The 14,828-nt window shown below is 40.3% G+C and overlaps 1 protein-coding gene across 2 annotated transcripts in view; it reads left to right on the top strand.

Moving 5' to 3' along the window:
* The first annotated feature begins 3,483 nt into the window (after nt 1–3,483).
* The window catches only part of TNKS2 (tankyrase 2), a 31,752-nt gene continuing 20,407 nt past the window's right edge, over nt 3,484–14,828 (top strand). For both annotated transcript variants that reach the window (XM_074907435.1, XM_074907434.1), the window contains exons 1-7: nt 3,484–3,752; nt 9,650–9,874; nt 10,830–10,925; nt 11,248–11,284; nt 11,569–11,644; nt 12,996–13,090; nt 14,290–14,356. In XM_074907435.1, coding sequence (XP_074763536.1) covers nt 3,551–3,752; nt 9,650–9,874; nt 10,830–10,925; nt 11,248–11,284; nt 11,569–11,644; nt 12,996–13,090; nt 14,290–14,356 — 798 coding nt within the window. In that variant the 5' untranslated portion in view covers nt 3,484–3,550. The remainder of the gene's footprint in view (nt 3,753–9,649; nt 9,875–10,829; nt 10,926–11,247; nt 11,285–11,568; nt 11,645–12,995; nt 13,091–14,289; nt 14,357–14,828) is intronic.

Below are 14,828 nucleotides of genomic sequence, written 5' to 3' on the forward strand. Positions count from 1 at the left end.
AAGCTACATTTCTGAACACTTGAAATGTCCTATTAATTCTAGCATTTTACTTTGCTTCCAAGAGCAAGACCAACCACTGCAGGGACCAACTAGAAAGAGCTCAGAAACCTTCACAAAATGAACAGCTAACAGCTGAAAATCCTAAATCTGATAGACTGCCTTGTAGATTGGCATGGACGATGTCTCTACCCACAAGCAAACTTTAATCTCCATAACAGAAAGGAAAAGCATTTATTTTTAAGGCTGTCTTAGTCTGTCCATACCCAACAGTACTACTTTTTACCTTTTTTTTCTTTTTTTCTGCCCTCTAGCGACCAACCAAGTATGTTTCTAAATAAACTGTTTAAACGCACTTCAAATATACTTTCGTGTATCTATCTCATGCCACTGACATAAATGTGCTGCAAAGGTAGAGGGCTATATCACAAATTACACTAAAAAAAAATAGCAGTCAAATGTTTCCGAGCTGTTTATGACTGAGCCTCTTGGGTGGTGCTAGTAACAGGCGGGTTATAACCCCCCCTGCTAACTCTAGAAAAATCCCTACCGCATATTGGGTGGGATTTGGCATGTATTTCAGCTGTGGTTTTCTAACCATACTATTGTACAGAAGACTGAAGGAAAACACTGAATTTTACCGATTATTTTCTCATGAGAGAAATAAATGTATAAATAAAATTAAAAGTAGATATATTTTATGTGATGTGAATCTCAGAAGTCAGTGTCAAGGCTGTTTATACACCAATCCCAATCCCAAAATATGCTGAGAGTCTTTGACTCACTGAATTCAAGGCTAGTTGAATCCTGCTCTTATAGTACAGTATTTTTAAAAATTGTGTTCCGTTCACAAAGACCTTCCATAATTTTAGACTCAAGCTACAAGGAAGCCATACTGGAAAAGGAAGTCAGGCTATAGGTAATTTAGAATAGTCTTATGGTTTTGGTGTAATGAGGTGGAAAGAATGGGGAGGTTTTTTATATTAGATCATCTTTATAATCCTGCTCTTTTTCTAACTCAACATTAATTTTTGTTCCCATTAGCATCTGATAATTGCTTTTTCCAAGGAAAGAAACATAGAGTTTACAGTGAATTAGTGAAAAATTGTTCTAAACTTCTTTAGAATACCAGGGGAGCAGGATGTGTTTGTACTTACACAGGTATTTATTTGACAGACTTTTAGATACACAGTCCCTTCTTCAGTTTTGACAGCTAACTTAATGCATTTGCTACTTCTGCAGGTAGGCCTGAAGAAGGGTTTATGAACTCAAAAGCTTGTGTACTTTTTCCAGCTATGCTAATGGGACTAATAAAAGATGCAAATGGCAGCATTGCAGGTTTTGTTTTCAGTCTGTAGAACCAGCACGTAGAAAGGGCAGTTTTCATCATGCATGCTTTGAAGAAGCTGGAAGGTCTGAGATGGCTGCAGGCCTATGGGATACATTTGATGACAGTTTATCCTGGAACATTATGACCACCTGCAAAGAAGGGGATGAATTACATATCTGTGACAAAGCTGAAGGAGGGACTCCAGTCATAGCCTGACTTTTCCCTGCCTGCCGAGCACAGCTTTTATTTTAAGCCGTGATGGGCAGAAAAGCTAGTGGGAGTGTAGTGATAGGATGAGGGGCAATGGTTTGAAACTGAAAGAGGGAAGATTTAGATTAAATGTAAGGAAGAAATTCTTTACTGTGAGGCTGGTGAGACACTGGCACAGGTTGCTCAGAGCGGCTGTGACTGTCCCCTCCCTGGCAGTGTTCAAGGCCAGGTTGGATGGGGCTTTGAGCAACCTGGTCTAGTGGAAGGTGTCCCTGCCCATGGCAGGGGGGTTGGGACTGGATGATATTTAAGATCCCTTCCAACCCAAACCATTCTCTGATTCTATGATTACAGAAAATATACCACCAAGGCATCACCTGTTTGTCAAAGCACATAGCTTCTGTCCCTGTGCTGGCTGCATTCTTCTGTCACACTAGCCACTACTGTGGCTATGTGTAAATTAGTAAACTAAACCATGTGAGGACATAGACACAGGCACTGGATCTTGACGTGTTACTGTAGCATAGTTTTGGCGTGGTACAGCTAGTAGTCTTCCCCCAAAAAACTCCTGGGCACAGTTTAAGTATTAGCATGGACCAAGGGCAAGGAACTTGGATGTAACTGTTTCAGAGACAAGGATGTTTAACAGAATGGGAGTTACTAAACTGCACAAATTAGCAGCCAGATCTCTTTCCTGGTTCTCAGGCCATTTAATTTACTAGTATAACAATAGTCTGCAAGTTCAATTGAGCTTGGAGGCCCCTTTCTAGCCTATGGAACAGGAAGCTACTGACCCTATCCAACTACCTTTTCCAAAGTGTTTTATTATGGCATGACTGGAAAAATAAATTTCAAAATTACCTCATGAATCCTCTTCTAGTTAGGTCCTCTAGGCTCAAGCTTCCCCATCAAGCTTGTTAGGCTTAGAAGAGAGAAGGAGATGCTCTTTATTCTCTTCCAAATCCTTGAACTGGCAAAGTCAACTAACAGTATCATCTAATACCTGTTTGCTAAGATTAAAAATGTTTAACTTAAATATTAAGTTCTGTTTCATAGTTATTACACAACCGCTTCCTTTGAGGAACATATCTTATGTAACTGTGTAAGGATAATAAAGTTATTAGCACCAAAATGCAGTCTTACAAATTTTACAGGGGAAAAAAATCCCTCAATGGTTGTCACTTCCTCATCCTACATTTAATTCTGTGATTCTATAATTACTGTAAGCAGCAAATTAACACTTCAGTTGTTCTGGGATTAACTGCTAGTGTTGTATATTAGATTTTGTGCTACAAATCTTCCCTTAGACTATGTGATAGATATCTTCTATCTTGCTTCTCCTCCAACTTTGAAAAAAAAAAAGTGTACTTAAAACTGTTCCACGTTCCCTGGAATGCAGTTTCGGCTCTTTTCTGCAGCATTAAGGGCCTCGAGGGGATGGGGGGGGGGGGGGGGCACTTTAAGACAAGAGTTTCGCTAAGTAAAAACGTCCGCTAGACCGGGAGCCCCCTCAGTTCAAGCACCCCCACCCCACCCCTGTCGCGACCCATTCCCGCTTCGAGGCCCCAGCGATGAGCGTCCGCCCCGGCAGCGCCTCCCAGAGCGCAAGGGCAACACCGGCTGCTGAGGTAAGTGCGGGGCAGCGGCGGGCGGCCCTCAGCCCCCGACTGCGCTCGGGGCCGCCCGAGGCCGCGGCGGAGCCACGGGGTCCCGGCACGCCGGCGGCCGAGGCCCCGCCCAGCACCCCCGAGGCAGCGCGCGCCGCCCCGCCGCGCATGCTCGCTGGCACCTCCCACGCGTGCGCGCCTCGCGCGTGCCCAACCTGGCGGCCTGCGCCTGCGCAGTGCGGCCGTAGCCTCGCCGCTGCCGCGGCCGCTCCGCCCGGATCCCTCCGCCGCGATGCGCCGGGCCCAGCGCCCCGCCCAGCGGCGCGTGTCGAGCGCTGCCACCGCGGAGGGCTGCGGCCTGTGAGCGGGGCGGCGGGGCTGCTCGGCCGCCTCCGGCGGGCCCGGCATGGCGGGGCGGCGGTGCGCGGGCGGGGCGGCCGCCTTGGCTGAGGCCCCGGGCTGCGGCGCGGCGGCGGAGCCGGCTCGGGAGCTCTTCGAGGCCTGCAGGAACGGGGACGTGGAGCGGGTCAAGCGGCTGGTGCGGCCCGAGAACGTGAACAGCCGGGACACGGCGGGCAGGAAGTCCAGCCCGCTGCACTTCGCCGCAGGTACCGGCCTGAGGCCGCCGCTACCGCCCCTGTGGGGAAGGGGGAGCCCGGGGGGTCAGCCCCGCCGGGCGCCAGGCCCGCTGCCGGCCCGTGCACCTCCGCCGGGCGCGGGACCTGGGCAGGGCCGGGCTCGGCCGGACCGCGGGGGTCGCTCGGTGCGCTGCTTCCCCGTGGGCCTGGGCGCAGCGCGGGGGTCGGAGCGCTTCGCCGCCCCCTCCCTCCCCCCCGTGCATCCGGCGCCCGGCCCGTGGCTGTGGCCGTCTGTAGGTGCAACGCCCGCTCTCCCGTGGCTGATTAGCCGCGCGGTGGTGGTTGCCGAGTGGTACATGTGGCGTCTTGTTTCTTCTCTTTTATTTTTATAAAAGAGTCAGCTGGTGTTGAGGACATCTGGACTGTGGTTTAGGCTGTTCGTGTTGTGGCACGTGAGCTCTGGCAGGTGACATGTCCCCACTACTGTTTCCATTGATTTCAGCAGGCCTGCTCATTTTTAGAGCTTCACCCATGAAGGGTGTCTGTCAGATAACACCCTTTCTAAGCTTTTTGCATTCTTATGTTTAACAGATAGACTTTGTTAATTCGGGGTTTAGAGACACAAACAACTGACATCACAGAACAACTGCTATCGCTGGCAACAGGCCAGAAGATTATATCCCACCTTTTCAGACAAAGACCTGACTGTGACTGTTGTTTTCATTTTGCTTGTTTTGATTACAGTGTTAGATGTAGGACCCCAAGGCTGGCAGGCTGCAGAAGACAGCAGCTTCTTTTCAGCTAAACAATATGGATGGTAATAAAGATGCTTGTTTCTTCACTGAATTGTTTTGGAAGAGGTTTCTACTTAAGGTGTCCTTTCCTCACATTCAGTAGATCTAACAGGTCTAAGAATTTCTTGAAAGCCTCTTTAGGATGGCTGCATTTCATGGATTTAAAAAACTTGATCAGCGAGAGCTTGGGAGACAAAATACGCTGTCAGAGGAAAACAATTTTACAGCTATCTTTTTACATGCAGCAGTCCTGCCTGATCACTAATAAACGGCGCTTCTAAACAAATTAGTATGTTTTACGGCGTTTGGGAGAGGTGAGGTGTTTTCTCTTTTTTGTTGTTTTTTTAGTGCCTAAGGAGTTCATCATCCAATACAGCGATGTCGTTTATCTCTCTGGACAGAAGTGATCTGTCTTGACTTTAAAAATCAGAATTCCTGATCTATAGAAAGCCTTTTCTTTTAAAAAATGCATAGCACTAAGTTTATGTGTTTGTTGGACTTCTGATGATAAACAGGTGAATGTGTAAATGGGAGAGGCCATTGCCATGCTTACCTCTGCTTCAGACTTGATACAGAGAAATTAATTGCTCCTCTCACAAGACTGTAGGAGATGCCAAGTATCTCTGGTTAACATGTGACATAAAATTCTTCTGTAATTGCTTGATTTAGCACTCTACCACTGCATCAGGTAGAACTCTGCTTGTGTCAGCCTATCTGCAATAGACTCAGTGTGAAAGATGGACATAAGTAACTCCTGCATTTTGGGATTATTGGGTTTTTTTGGTTTGCTTTTTCCCCATTAGTCACAGTTGGAGTAATACTAGCTTCATTTGTCTTCTCTCTAAAGGAATTACATTCCAGGAAGTAGAAGAAAAAGTCTGTTGTATTCTTGCTTTGTTTAGCCTAAGTGGCTCGGTGGAAAATACTTTGCAAAACTTCTCTGACTAGTTGCATTCTGTTTCAAGGTTTGTTTTGTGGAAGAAGTGGAGCTGAAATATGAAGATAGGTTTTGTATTTACCTTTTTTTTTTTTTTAAGTGGTATTCTGGGGTCTGAACTTGGGTTCCATTTTTTAATTTCCCAGATCTTACCTGGCAATTTAAAGAAATAAATTCCTTTTTTTCCATGTGTCGTTCATCGATCCAGAGGTGGATTTTAAAATATATTTTAAAAAATATTGGAAGCTCTCCTTGGGCATGTGTCATTATTAGAAGTAGTACATGCTGGGACCTTGCTGAAGGTTGCACTTAGGATTTTGTAGTACACAGCTGTGTGTGTAGTAGATAAGTTTTACTGAAGTTTAAGTCAAGAGCCCACCTTCACAGCATGCAATAGGTTCAGCCTTCCTTTGCCATAAGCTGCATATAGTTTCTCAAGTCAATCCTTTTCAGTGAAACATGAAAGTGTCAGAAAGATTTAGACCTGTGACAGGAACCAATATGCCCTTCCTGCAAACTAAAATTCATCTAAAAAATTAACACCTGGGGCAGAGAAGAAGAATTGGAGCTCCCTTGTTTTTTCCAGTCAAAATTAGGTGAATGTCAATTACGGCACAGCAGTGACTGTAAGTAATTTATTTTTTTTTTAATTACATACAGCTACAAGTTTCTATTGTGATTAATGTTCAGGATTTGTCAGCTGAAAGTTTCTAATTTGGGGGGAACGAGTGCAGTGAGTTACTCGGCTATCATAGATGGTAGAAGAGTGTCAGCTGAAAGCCCTGAGCAGCCCTTCTGCTTTGCAATAGGAAATAAAGACGATGAGGCAGTTATCTTGCACAGTTGCAAACTGTGATACCTTTTAGTTGGTCTTTTGATAGAAGCTCAAGAGCCAAAAAACCCCACCATCCCCTAAAAATGACTTTTTTTTTTTTTTTAAAGTCTTGAAATTGTCTTTGGAGCTGAGTACTAATGGCAAAGAGGAACTGTTACAGTAGGTAGTGGCTCCCTTCCCTGTGTCAGCAAAGGCTGGTCCCCTCTTTGCACTCGGTGAAAACAAGAGAGAGGTGGGAGGGACCATCCTACAGAGTTTGACCACCTTCTCTGTACACATACATTCTTCTGAAAATGAGAAAATACTTCTCTTTCCATCTTGGTGCCCTCTTACACAGATGCTTCCACAGGGAAGTAAGGAATCCCTGCTGTGCACTCAGTGCTGAAGAGAAGTTATAAAAATCTCAGCATTGAAATAACTACAGGTAGTTTAGGGGTATTGCTATACTTAGAGTATTTTCCGAATGGATGCAGGCTTTGCACAGAGAGAAGCTATGGCATGCTCATGAACTGTACCCGATTGAACCTATGTACTAAATAGAGGGCATCCATGTGAATTTTCTATGCCTAGAATGAGGTTTACTACAGCTGATTTTCAATTACAGTATTGATTCCTGCTAAGGTTGGCATTTTACATTCAAAACCACAGCTACACATCAAAGCTTTGTGCAACAGGAATGTATTTTTTTACAAGAATGAGTGGTTTAACTACCAGATGTGTAACTTCTGGATAGACAATTTGATCAGTAGCTTTTCTAACATAACTAAAGCAGTTGTGGAAAACATTTTTTGATACTGAAATATTATACCAAGCAGGCTGTCATCAAATAACAACTTTGATATGTTTGCAGGAGACTGGCACTTGTGAAAAGTCTCATCTGAGTAGATCTTTGAAGAATTTAGCAAATTTTGAGTATACATTCAACCTAGAAACAGATTTTTTTTTTTTAGATTTTGAAGACATAAATCAGGAGAACACATTTAAGAAGAGTAATATTTGTAATATCTAGTTATGAAAGCGAAATGTATTTAAGAATGAGAAATATGCTGAATATTATGAGAATAATTTACTATGTAGACAATATGGCTGCATGGTTATCTGTTGTATAGGTACTGAATCTTTTTTTGGCAGCAGAATTATGCATGCATGTGCAGTGAATGTGGTTTACTGTGCCTGTGCAGATAAATCAGTTTTGCATGGACCGTATGTCTGATCTAGTTCTCATCTCAAGTGTGCTGAGCTCCCGTTCCCAGGCAAGGTGCCTTCTGTTAGTTATAAAATGGGTAACTGTAATGATGAGACTCAAAAGTGAATTTGCTGTACAGTGAGTGATTCTATTGAAGTCAAGGTGCTAGCAAGCTACGATTTGTATTATTAGTAATGTATTTTGAAGAATTGGAGCACATCACCAATACAGTCGTGTGACTTGCATGAAAATACCTTGGAGTTCATTCCGGGATTCAAATGTTTCACATAAAATTATTTTTATAACAGTCATAAATCTGTGAGGAATGTGGTTCCTTACCAGACTTTTGAGGGAAGAGAAGGAAAGATAGAATTTAACAAAGGCTTTTCTAAATACCTTTTCTGGCCTTTTCATCTTTGGCATATACAGCTTGCATACAAGATCTCCTCTTAACAAGTAAGATCCAGAAATGGCTTAGTAATAGCAATGTTTGTTTTTTGAGCTCTGAATAGCGAAGGAGAAAGTGCTTCTTGCTCCAGGATTTCAGTTGCTGTCAGTTTGGGAGAAGGATTTACTGAATAGTCAGATTTAGTGAAGAATATGCTATGAAAAACTTCACTTGCAACTAAACTAAAATATTGAGTTCTAACTAAAATCTGACACTTCTCATACATTTCTGTGACTTTGTCACTGAAATACTCTGTAGTTACCAGGAATAAACATCATTTCTGGGTTATGGTTGCAAGGACTTAAAGCTACCTACTGACTTTCCAGGAATAATTTGTAACAAAGTTTAAATTTGCCACAATCTGTGTATCACTGCCATTGGCAGCTGTATGGTGCTTCAGTCTGAGGCAAAAACTCAAGCATTCATTCCCACCCAGGAAAATGGTTTGCAACTCAGTTATTTAAACTAAGGAAGGGCAAGTCCTGCACACATGAGTTGTTCCCAGAAATTAATTGGCAGGTCTGATATATACCAAAATATGGCTCTTACCTGCCCTGATAATCCCTGAGACCCAAAGAGACTTTTGTGAAATCTTTGAGGGATTTCTGTAGGCAGTGGCCTTTGAAACATAACCATATGGGCATAATGGCTACAAGCCAGAAGTCTTAAGTCATTCTGGCCTCTTGGGAAGATATTAGAAAATAGAGATACAGTTTGATGTCCTGGTTTATTTGCTTTTATATAAATGTGCATAACAGTTGAAATTAAACAATAGTAGCTATAGAATGGGCTTATAAGAGCAATTACCTTAATTATGATACATTTCTGGCCCTAAATGTACAAGTGGGCATACTTTTTTGCTGTCTATAAACTTGAATAACAGGTTTGTAAAGAAGTGCCTCGGAATGTATAAGATCATTTTTGTGCTTCATTCATGATCAAATATTTATAATTGGTTTAGACATCACTGAAAATAGGCATTATTAATATCTTTAAATTAGGCTTGTGCATACTCTCACAATAAATTTCTTCAATAGAGAATGATCTCGGATAAACTTGTTACATCTCTAACGGTTTTCTTAAGTGATTATTTCAAAGATGGAAACTGTATGCACATCATGTTAATTATTCCTTAGAAAGCAAATAGCCATGCTTCTAGTTTCAACCCGAGAGCAGTGCTGCTTGCTTTCTTTTTTTAAAAAACAAGCAATGTGTTTCTGTAAAATACTTTTCATGTTATATGAATCTTTTTTTTTTTTTTTTTAAAGCTTAGAATGTGAATTGTACATGCTTTGGCTTGTAGCCAGTGTCATCCTTACTGCTCCCAGGGCTCATCTATTGGTCCATCCACAAACTGGCTGTGGGTTGGCAGAGTATCATACAAAATATTGTTCAACCATATAAAATGACTAAAAAAGAGGTTTTGTTGTCAGTGTTTTGTTCTTTTTGTTATGTTTTCAAGAAGCTGTTGACTCATGGGAGCCCTATCAAGATATTAATTGTTACAGTAATCTTGAATATTATTTTCCACTGATTTTAATCTGTTTTTTAGGGGTTTCAAAAATAGCCTTAGTGTGTAAATGTTCCTTTAGTAAAGAATGCCACTTGTGATTGTTATTTAGAGTGGCTATTGTTATTTAAATTTGTTGTTTTAATCTGTGTATGCAGGACAGGGAATTAATTCTCTTACCCCACCCTGACACCTTGCCTCCGTTTATCTCTTCCAGGTTTTGGTCGGAAGGATGTAGTTGAATATTTACTTCAAAGTGGTGCCAATGTCCACGCGCGGGATGATGGAGGCCTTATTCCTCTTCACAATGCTTGCTCCTTTGGTCATGCTGAAGTCGTCAATCTTCTCTTGCGGCATGGTGCAGATCCTAATGCTCGGGATAATTGGAATTACACTCCCCTTCATGAAGCTGCCATTAAGGGCAAAACAGATGTCTGCATCGGTAATTTTATCCCACTCTTCCTGTGACTGACTAATTTCTTTTCACTGTGAAAAATCAAGAACCTTTAAAGACAATTTTTACTCTGTGAAGCTATGGCTGGTGTAAGGATTAAAACTAAAAATCTTTGATAAACTGAAATTCATATGCCAGTTTTATAAGAAATAAGTTTTTAGATATATTTTTGACAATTGTCCAAGTGTGAAGGTTCACATTGACATCATGGGGGAAGAGCTTTAGAGTGACATGATGAAGCTAGATTCTCTTCTACTTCAGCCTAGGCTCTTACACTGCCTTCTGCTGCTACTCGCAGTACAGTGAAAAGAACAAAACTGGTTTTAATAATGGATTCATTATGTCTCTGTATATGAGCCATGTTAACTTAGTTAAGGATAGGAGCTAAACTTCAGTTATATTGACCACTTGTTTTGTCTACAGAGTTTTTCAGAGTTAGGAAGATGTAGGACATGGTCAAGAAATGAATTTTTTGATTGTGTCGTTTGTTCTCATTTATTTTATTAAGGAGCACGTCTGGATAGCTGTGTACATAGCATTGCCTGTTTGGCCCCAGTATGAGTGCAAAGTGCATGGCCTGATGCTGCTATGGGGCATAGCCACTTGTGGATCTGAAGCAGCATGCTCTGGATCTGATGGGAGGTAGCTACTGGTTTTGGTGGTGCGTCAGTCACACAGTCTTTCAGCTGAGACTGCCTCCTGCCAGGCTGTGATTGTTCCATTTCTGCTCTGCTTTTTTCTCATAAAACATGTCTAGACATGTTTCAGTAGTTAAACTGTTCACAGATGACATGAAGGAATTCTGACATTAAAAATTTGAGAGGGGAAGTTAGGATCAGTAACTGGATGCTTATTTTGTTGCTTGCGGCTTACAGTAATGATACATCTCGTAAGCCTTGTCTTACAGAATTGTTTACTCATGGAAAACTTTGGCATTTTGTAGTATTGCTGCAGCATGGTGCTGAACCAACCATCCGGAACACAGATGGAAGAACAGCTTTGGATTTAGCAGACCCGTCTGCAAAAGCAGTGCTGACTGGTAAGTGATAATCTTTAGATTACATTATGACTAATAACAGTCAAATTAATGTAATACAGTATTATGGTGTTTGTCTTTCTGATATTACTTTTAACTTCTCTCTATTTTATCATTCTAAATAGAAATTCCCATATGGCCTTCATCATCTCGGTCGTGGGATGTGTTCTGGATAAATAGTTTATTGTGCTAGTTCAGTAATGGACTGTCAAATTTTTAGCACTTATGTTCTCCAAAATTATGAAAGAGCAGGGTAAGCAGTGGACTTCACATATATATATATATATTTATTTAACAACTTAAGAAACTCCCTTTTGTCTTCCAGGTGAATACAAGAAAGATGAACTCTTAGAAAGTGCCAGGTATGCATGTTTGGAAGATATCTGGAATTTAGTTATATTTTCAGAATTGTATGTAGTGAATATGTGTATATTGGTTTTGAGCTGACATTCCACCTAGATGCTAAGCTTTGGCTGTAGCCTGTGAATAAATCTACAAAAATAGTTATATAAATGCATTTTTCTTTTCTCTTTAATGCTGACAATACAGAAGTGAATATATAGCAAGGAAAAATAAAAAAACGCATAGTAAGCTGCTGAAAACTGTCATAAAACTATTTCTGCCCATTTCACATCTTGTTTTTCAGGAGTGGTAATGAAGAAAAGATGATGTCTCTTCTTACACCGTTAAATGTTAACTGTCATGCAAGTGACGGCAGGAAGGTATTTTTGTTTAAAACAGGATTAAAATTAGTTTTCTCTTACATGTTTCACAGTTATTGTTGGACCAGTTTTTAAGAATTCTGAACATATAGAATCTATCTATTTTCTTTAATATATATGGAAAAATAAGATTGTACCTCTTTAGCAGCGAGCTGATTTTTTGTTTGTCTTTTAACCCTAAAAGGACTATATAGGTATTTCCATCTAGGAGCAATAAACAAACACCTTTTCATTTGGAACGTCTGCTTGATCTTCATAGCTGCAGTGATAAAGAAGGGATGCCTTTTCATAGATTCTTGTTGCTATCACAGACAAACACAAAGGCCCCTTATTTGCCCTACACCCTAGACAGGTTACCACTGCTGTTTTGGGAACAAGCTATTTATCGCTCTAAGTGTACTGGTAAGGAACTATGAGAAAAATGTTCAAAATCTCCTTTCTCAAAAGTCCTGATAGTCTCCTGGGTTCGGCCTCTACTCTACTGAAGGTTCAGATTATTGAGTATCAATTTTTGGCATCCTCGTTGTTCTCATTAAGTGTGTGTACTCATTCACTTAAGTTTTGTTCGGGTGAGTTTCCCTGTTTAAGGCTTTGTAGTAAGATACTGAGATATCCAAAGCACCTGTGTATCTCTATTTTCTCATTTTCTAATTATGAAACACATCGTCTAGGAACTGTACAAACCCAGATCAGTTGTTGGGTTTATAAATGATACAGGATAAGATTTCTCTTCACTAATTTGTGCTCTTGGTGCTGCTGATGGGTATGCCTGAGTGCATTTTCTAGAAGAGATCATAGAGCAGTTATCCAACTGCACTGTGGAGGGCGAGAATTTAGAAGAGAGCATTGTTTCTCTCATACTCCACTGACAGCACTCACAGATGTGGATAACAATCTCTGTTTGTTAATTTTTAAATACAATCTGTTGATTGGCAGGGAGGTCTCTTTATAAATTAGCAGTCGTTCTTTCTAATGACATCTTACTTCCCCTTCCACAAGGGACGTAGTTTGTCCCAGCAAAGTATTTATGGTTATGGTAGGCTAAAAGAAAAATGGACTGCAGGACTCAAAAATCCTTTAGGAAGGCCTTCATTGCAAGAATGTGTTAGTGATGGAGTAAATTCAGGATTTATGTTTATGATGACCATCATAAATACTGACTAATGACAGTAGTCAGTAAAGAATTAACATAGTTATCAAATGTCTGATTCAGTCACCCTGCTTTTTTTAAAATGTTGCAAGTACTTCATGGGCTTCAGTAATTAGTACTGTTAACAGGTTTTTAAAAAAAAAATATATAAAATCAACCCTTGATTTTGTTACTGATTACTTCTACATTCTCTCATTTCAGTCTACTCCTTTACATTTAGCAGCTGGGTATAACCGTGTAAAAATAGTACAGCTCTTACTGCAACATGGTGCTGACGTGCATGCTAAGGATAAAGGGTATGTTCATTTTTCCTTTGTTCAGAATAAACAGAATTTGTTAAAAATTTAGATGAAGTCAAGAATAATAATACTTTTTTAACCGTGAAGGATTTCTAACTTGAGACCATTATGCCATCTTTAACTTTTCTGTTATGACAAAAATGCAATGTGTACAGGCTTAAGCCTTGTGAATCAGTAGATTCCATATTGAGGTGACCATAGAACATGCTGCCTTTTGGGTATCACGAGTCAAATTATTATCTGTTGTTTAATAAAATACGTTCATACACCACTGTGAAGTCAGCAAGTATTTCGATGATTGAATCAATCTTAATTTTATTTCTACTTTTAAGTTTCTGTTGTTTCTTTTTGCAAAGAATGTGATAAAAATTGAAGATCTGTTTCCCAGAGGTTTTATTTGGACTACGTTTTTAAGCATTTGGTTGTTATGTCAGGAAATGTAGTGATATATAGACATGCTAAGTTTATTTAGTTACATAAAATATAATGAAAACCCCGTTTTTAAAATGTATATTTAAGTACAGTAAAGATTATGAAAGCAAACTCTTCCTTCTTTTTCCTAGGATCACTTCACAGCTACATAAATAGCTACCTGATCAGACAGTCCCCTTGGGGTTGGCATTCACTTTTGTCGTTTCTCCCTTACCTAGCCCACAGTGAAAGAATGCACTTTGAGCAATTTCTCACTTGCTCCTGAGATCACTAGGATGAGAGAGTTTGAAGCTGGCTTTCAAACCTCTGTAGCTCTACTGTTACTGTAGATTATTGTACAGTTACTTAATATTGTACAGTTACTTAAACATTAGCCAAAGGCTTCTTTAGTTCCAAAGGCGAAGGTAATCTTATGGCAACATTCTTGTGAAAAAGGAAGTAATTACTGTCAGTCCTGAAAATCCCCTGCAGATAGTTCTTCCTGCTTAGAGTTGAGTCTGAGCAGAACCATTTCATTTGCAGTAAGGCAGTGCAATTAATTTCTCATCTTCCGGTTATTTTAAATGTTTATTTTTCTGAAAAATGCTGATAGGATTTTCTGGCTTCTTCAATTTATTTCCCCTCAACTTCATCTGAAGATCTCTGATACTATTTTTGTAAAATGTGCAAGGTGCAACATAGTACCATTTGCAATGTTACAGATGCATTTGGAATGGAAATATGCATACTAAGATAATCATCCTCCCCCTTTCTCTCCTGTATAGAGATTTGGTGCCACTTCACAATGCCTGTTCCTATGGTCATTATGAAGTAACAGAGCTTCTAGTAAAGGTTGGTCTTTGAAGAGATTAAGTTGCATATTCTTAAATAAGAACAATGTATAATAGACTAATGCAAGTTGCGTATTTCTTTAATTTTGTACTTAGATTTACAGAACTTAAAGAATTATAGATTGCTTTTGCTCTCCATTTTAGTGATTATTAAGCTGGAGCTACAGAATCTTCTGCTTGCAGAGAAGCTTTTTTCCTTATAAATGTGCTTTCTGTGCTCCAAAGTTTAATGTTTTTGTACCACCAAGTAAATACTTTTTTATCTCAACCTTCCCACTCTCACCCCAAAAAACCTGCAGGGGGGGAAGGAAAAAAAAAAACAACAAACAAAACAACAGAAAAAATGAGCAATATTTTGAGTTTCACATAGAAAAATATTTGAGAAGACAGTAATAAGAGGTTTTTGAGAAGAATGCTAGTAAAGATGTGTAATGAGTAATCAGTTTCTTGAGGGAATGAACTTTATGACATTA

The sequence above is a fragment of the Athene noctua genome, chromosome 5 (assembly GCF_965140245.1).
Source record: "Athene noctua chromosome 5, bAthNoc1.hap1.1, whole genome shotgun sequence".
NCBI classification, from domain to species: Eukaryota; Metazoa; Chordata; class Aves; order Strigiformes; family Strigidae; genus Athene; species Athene noctua.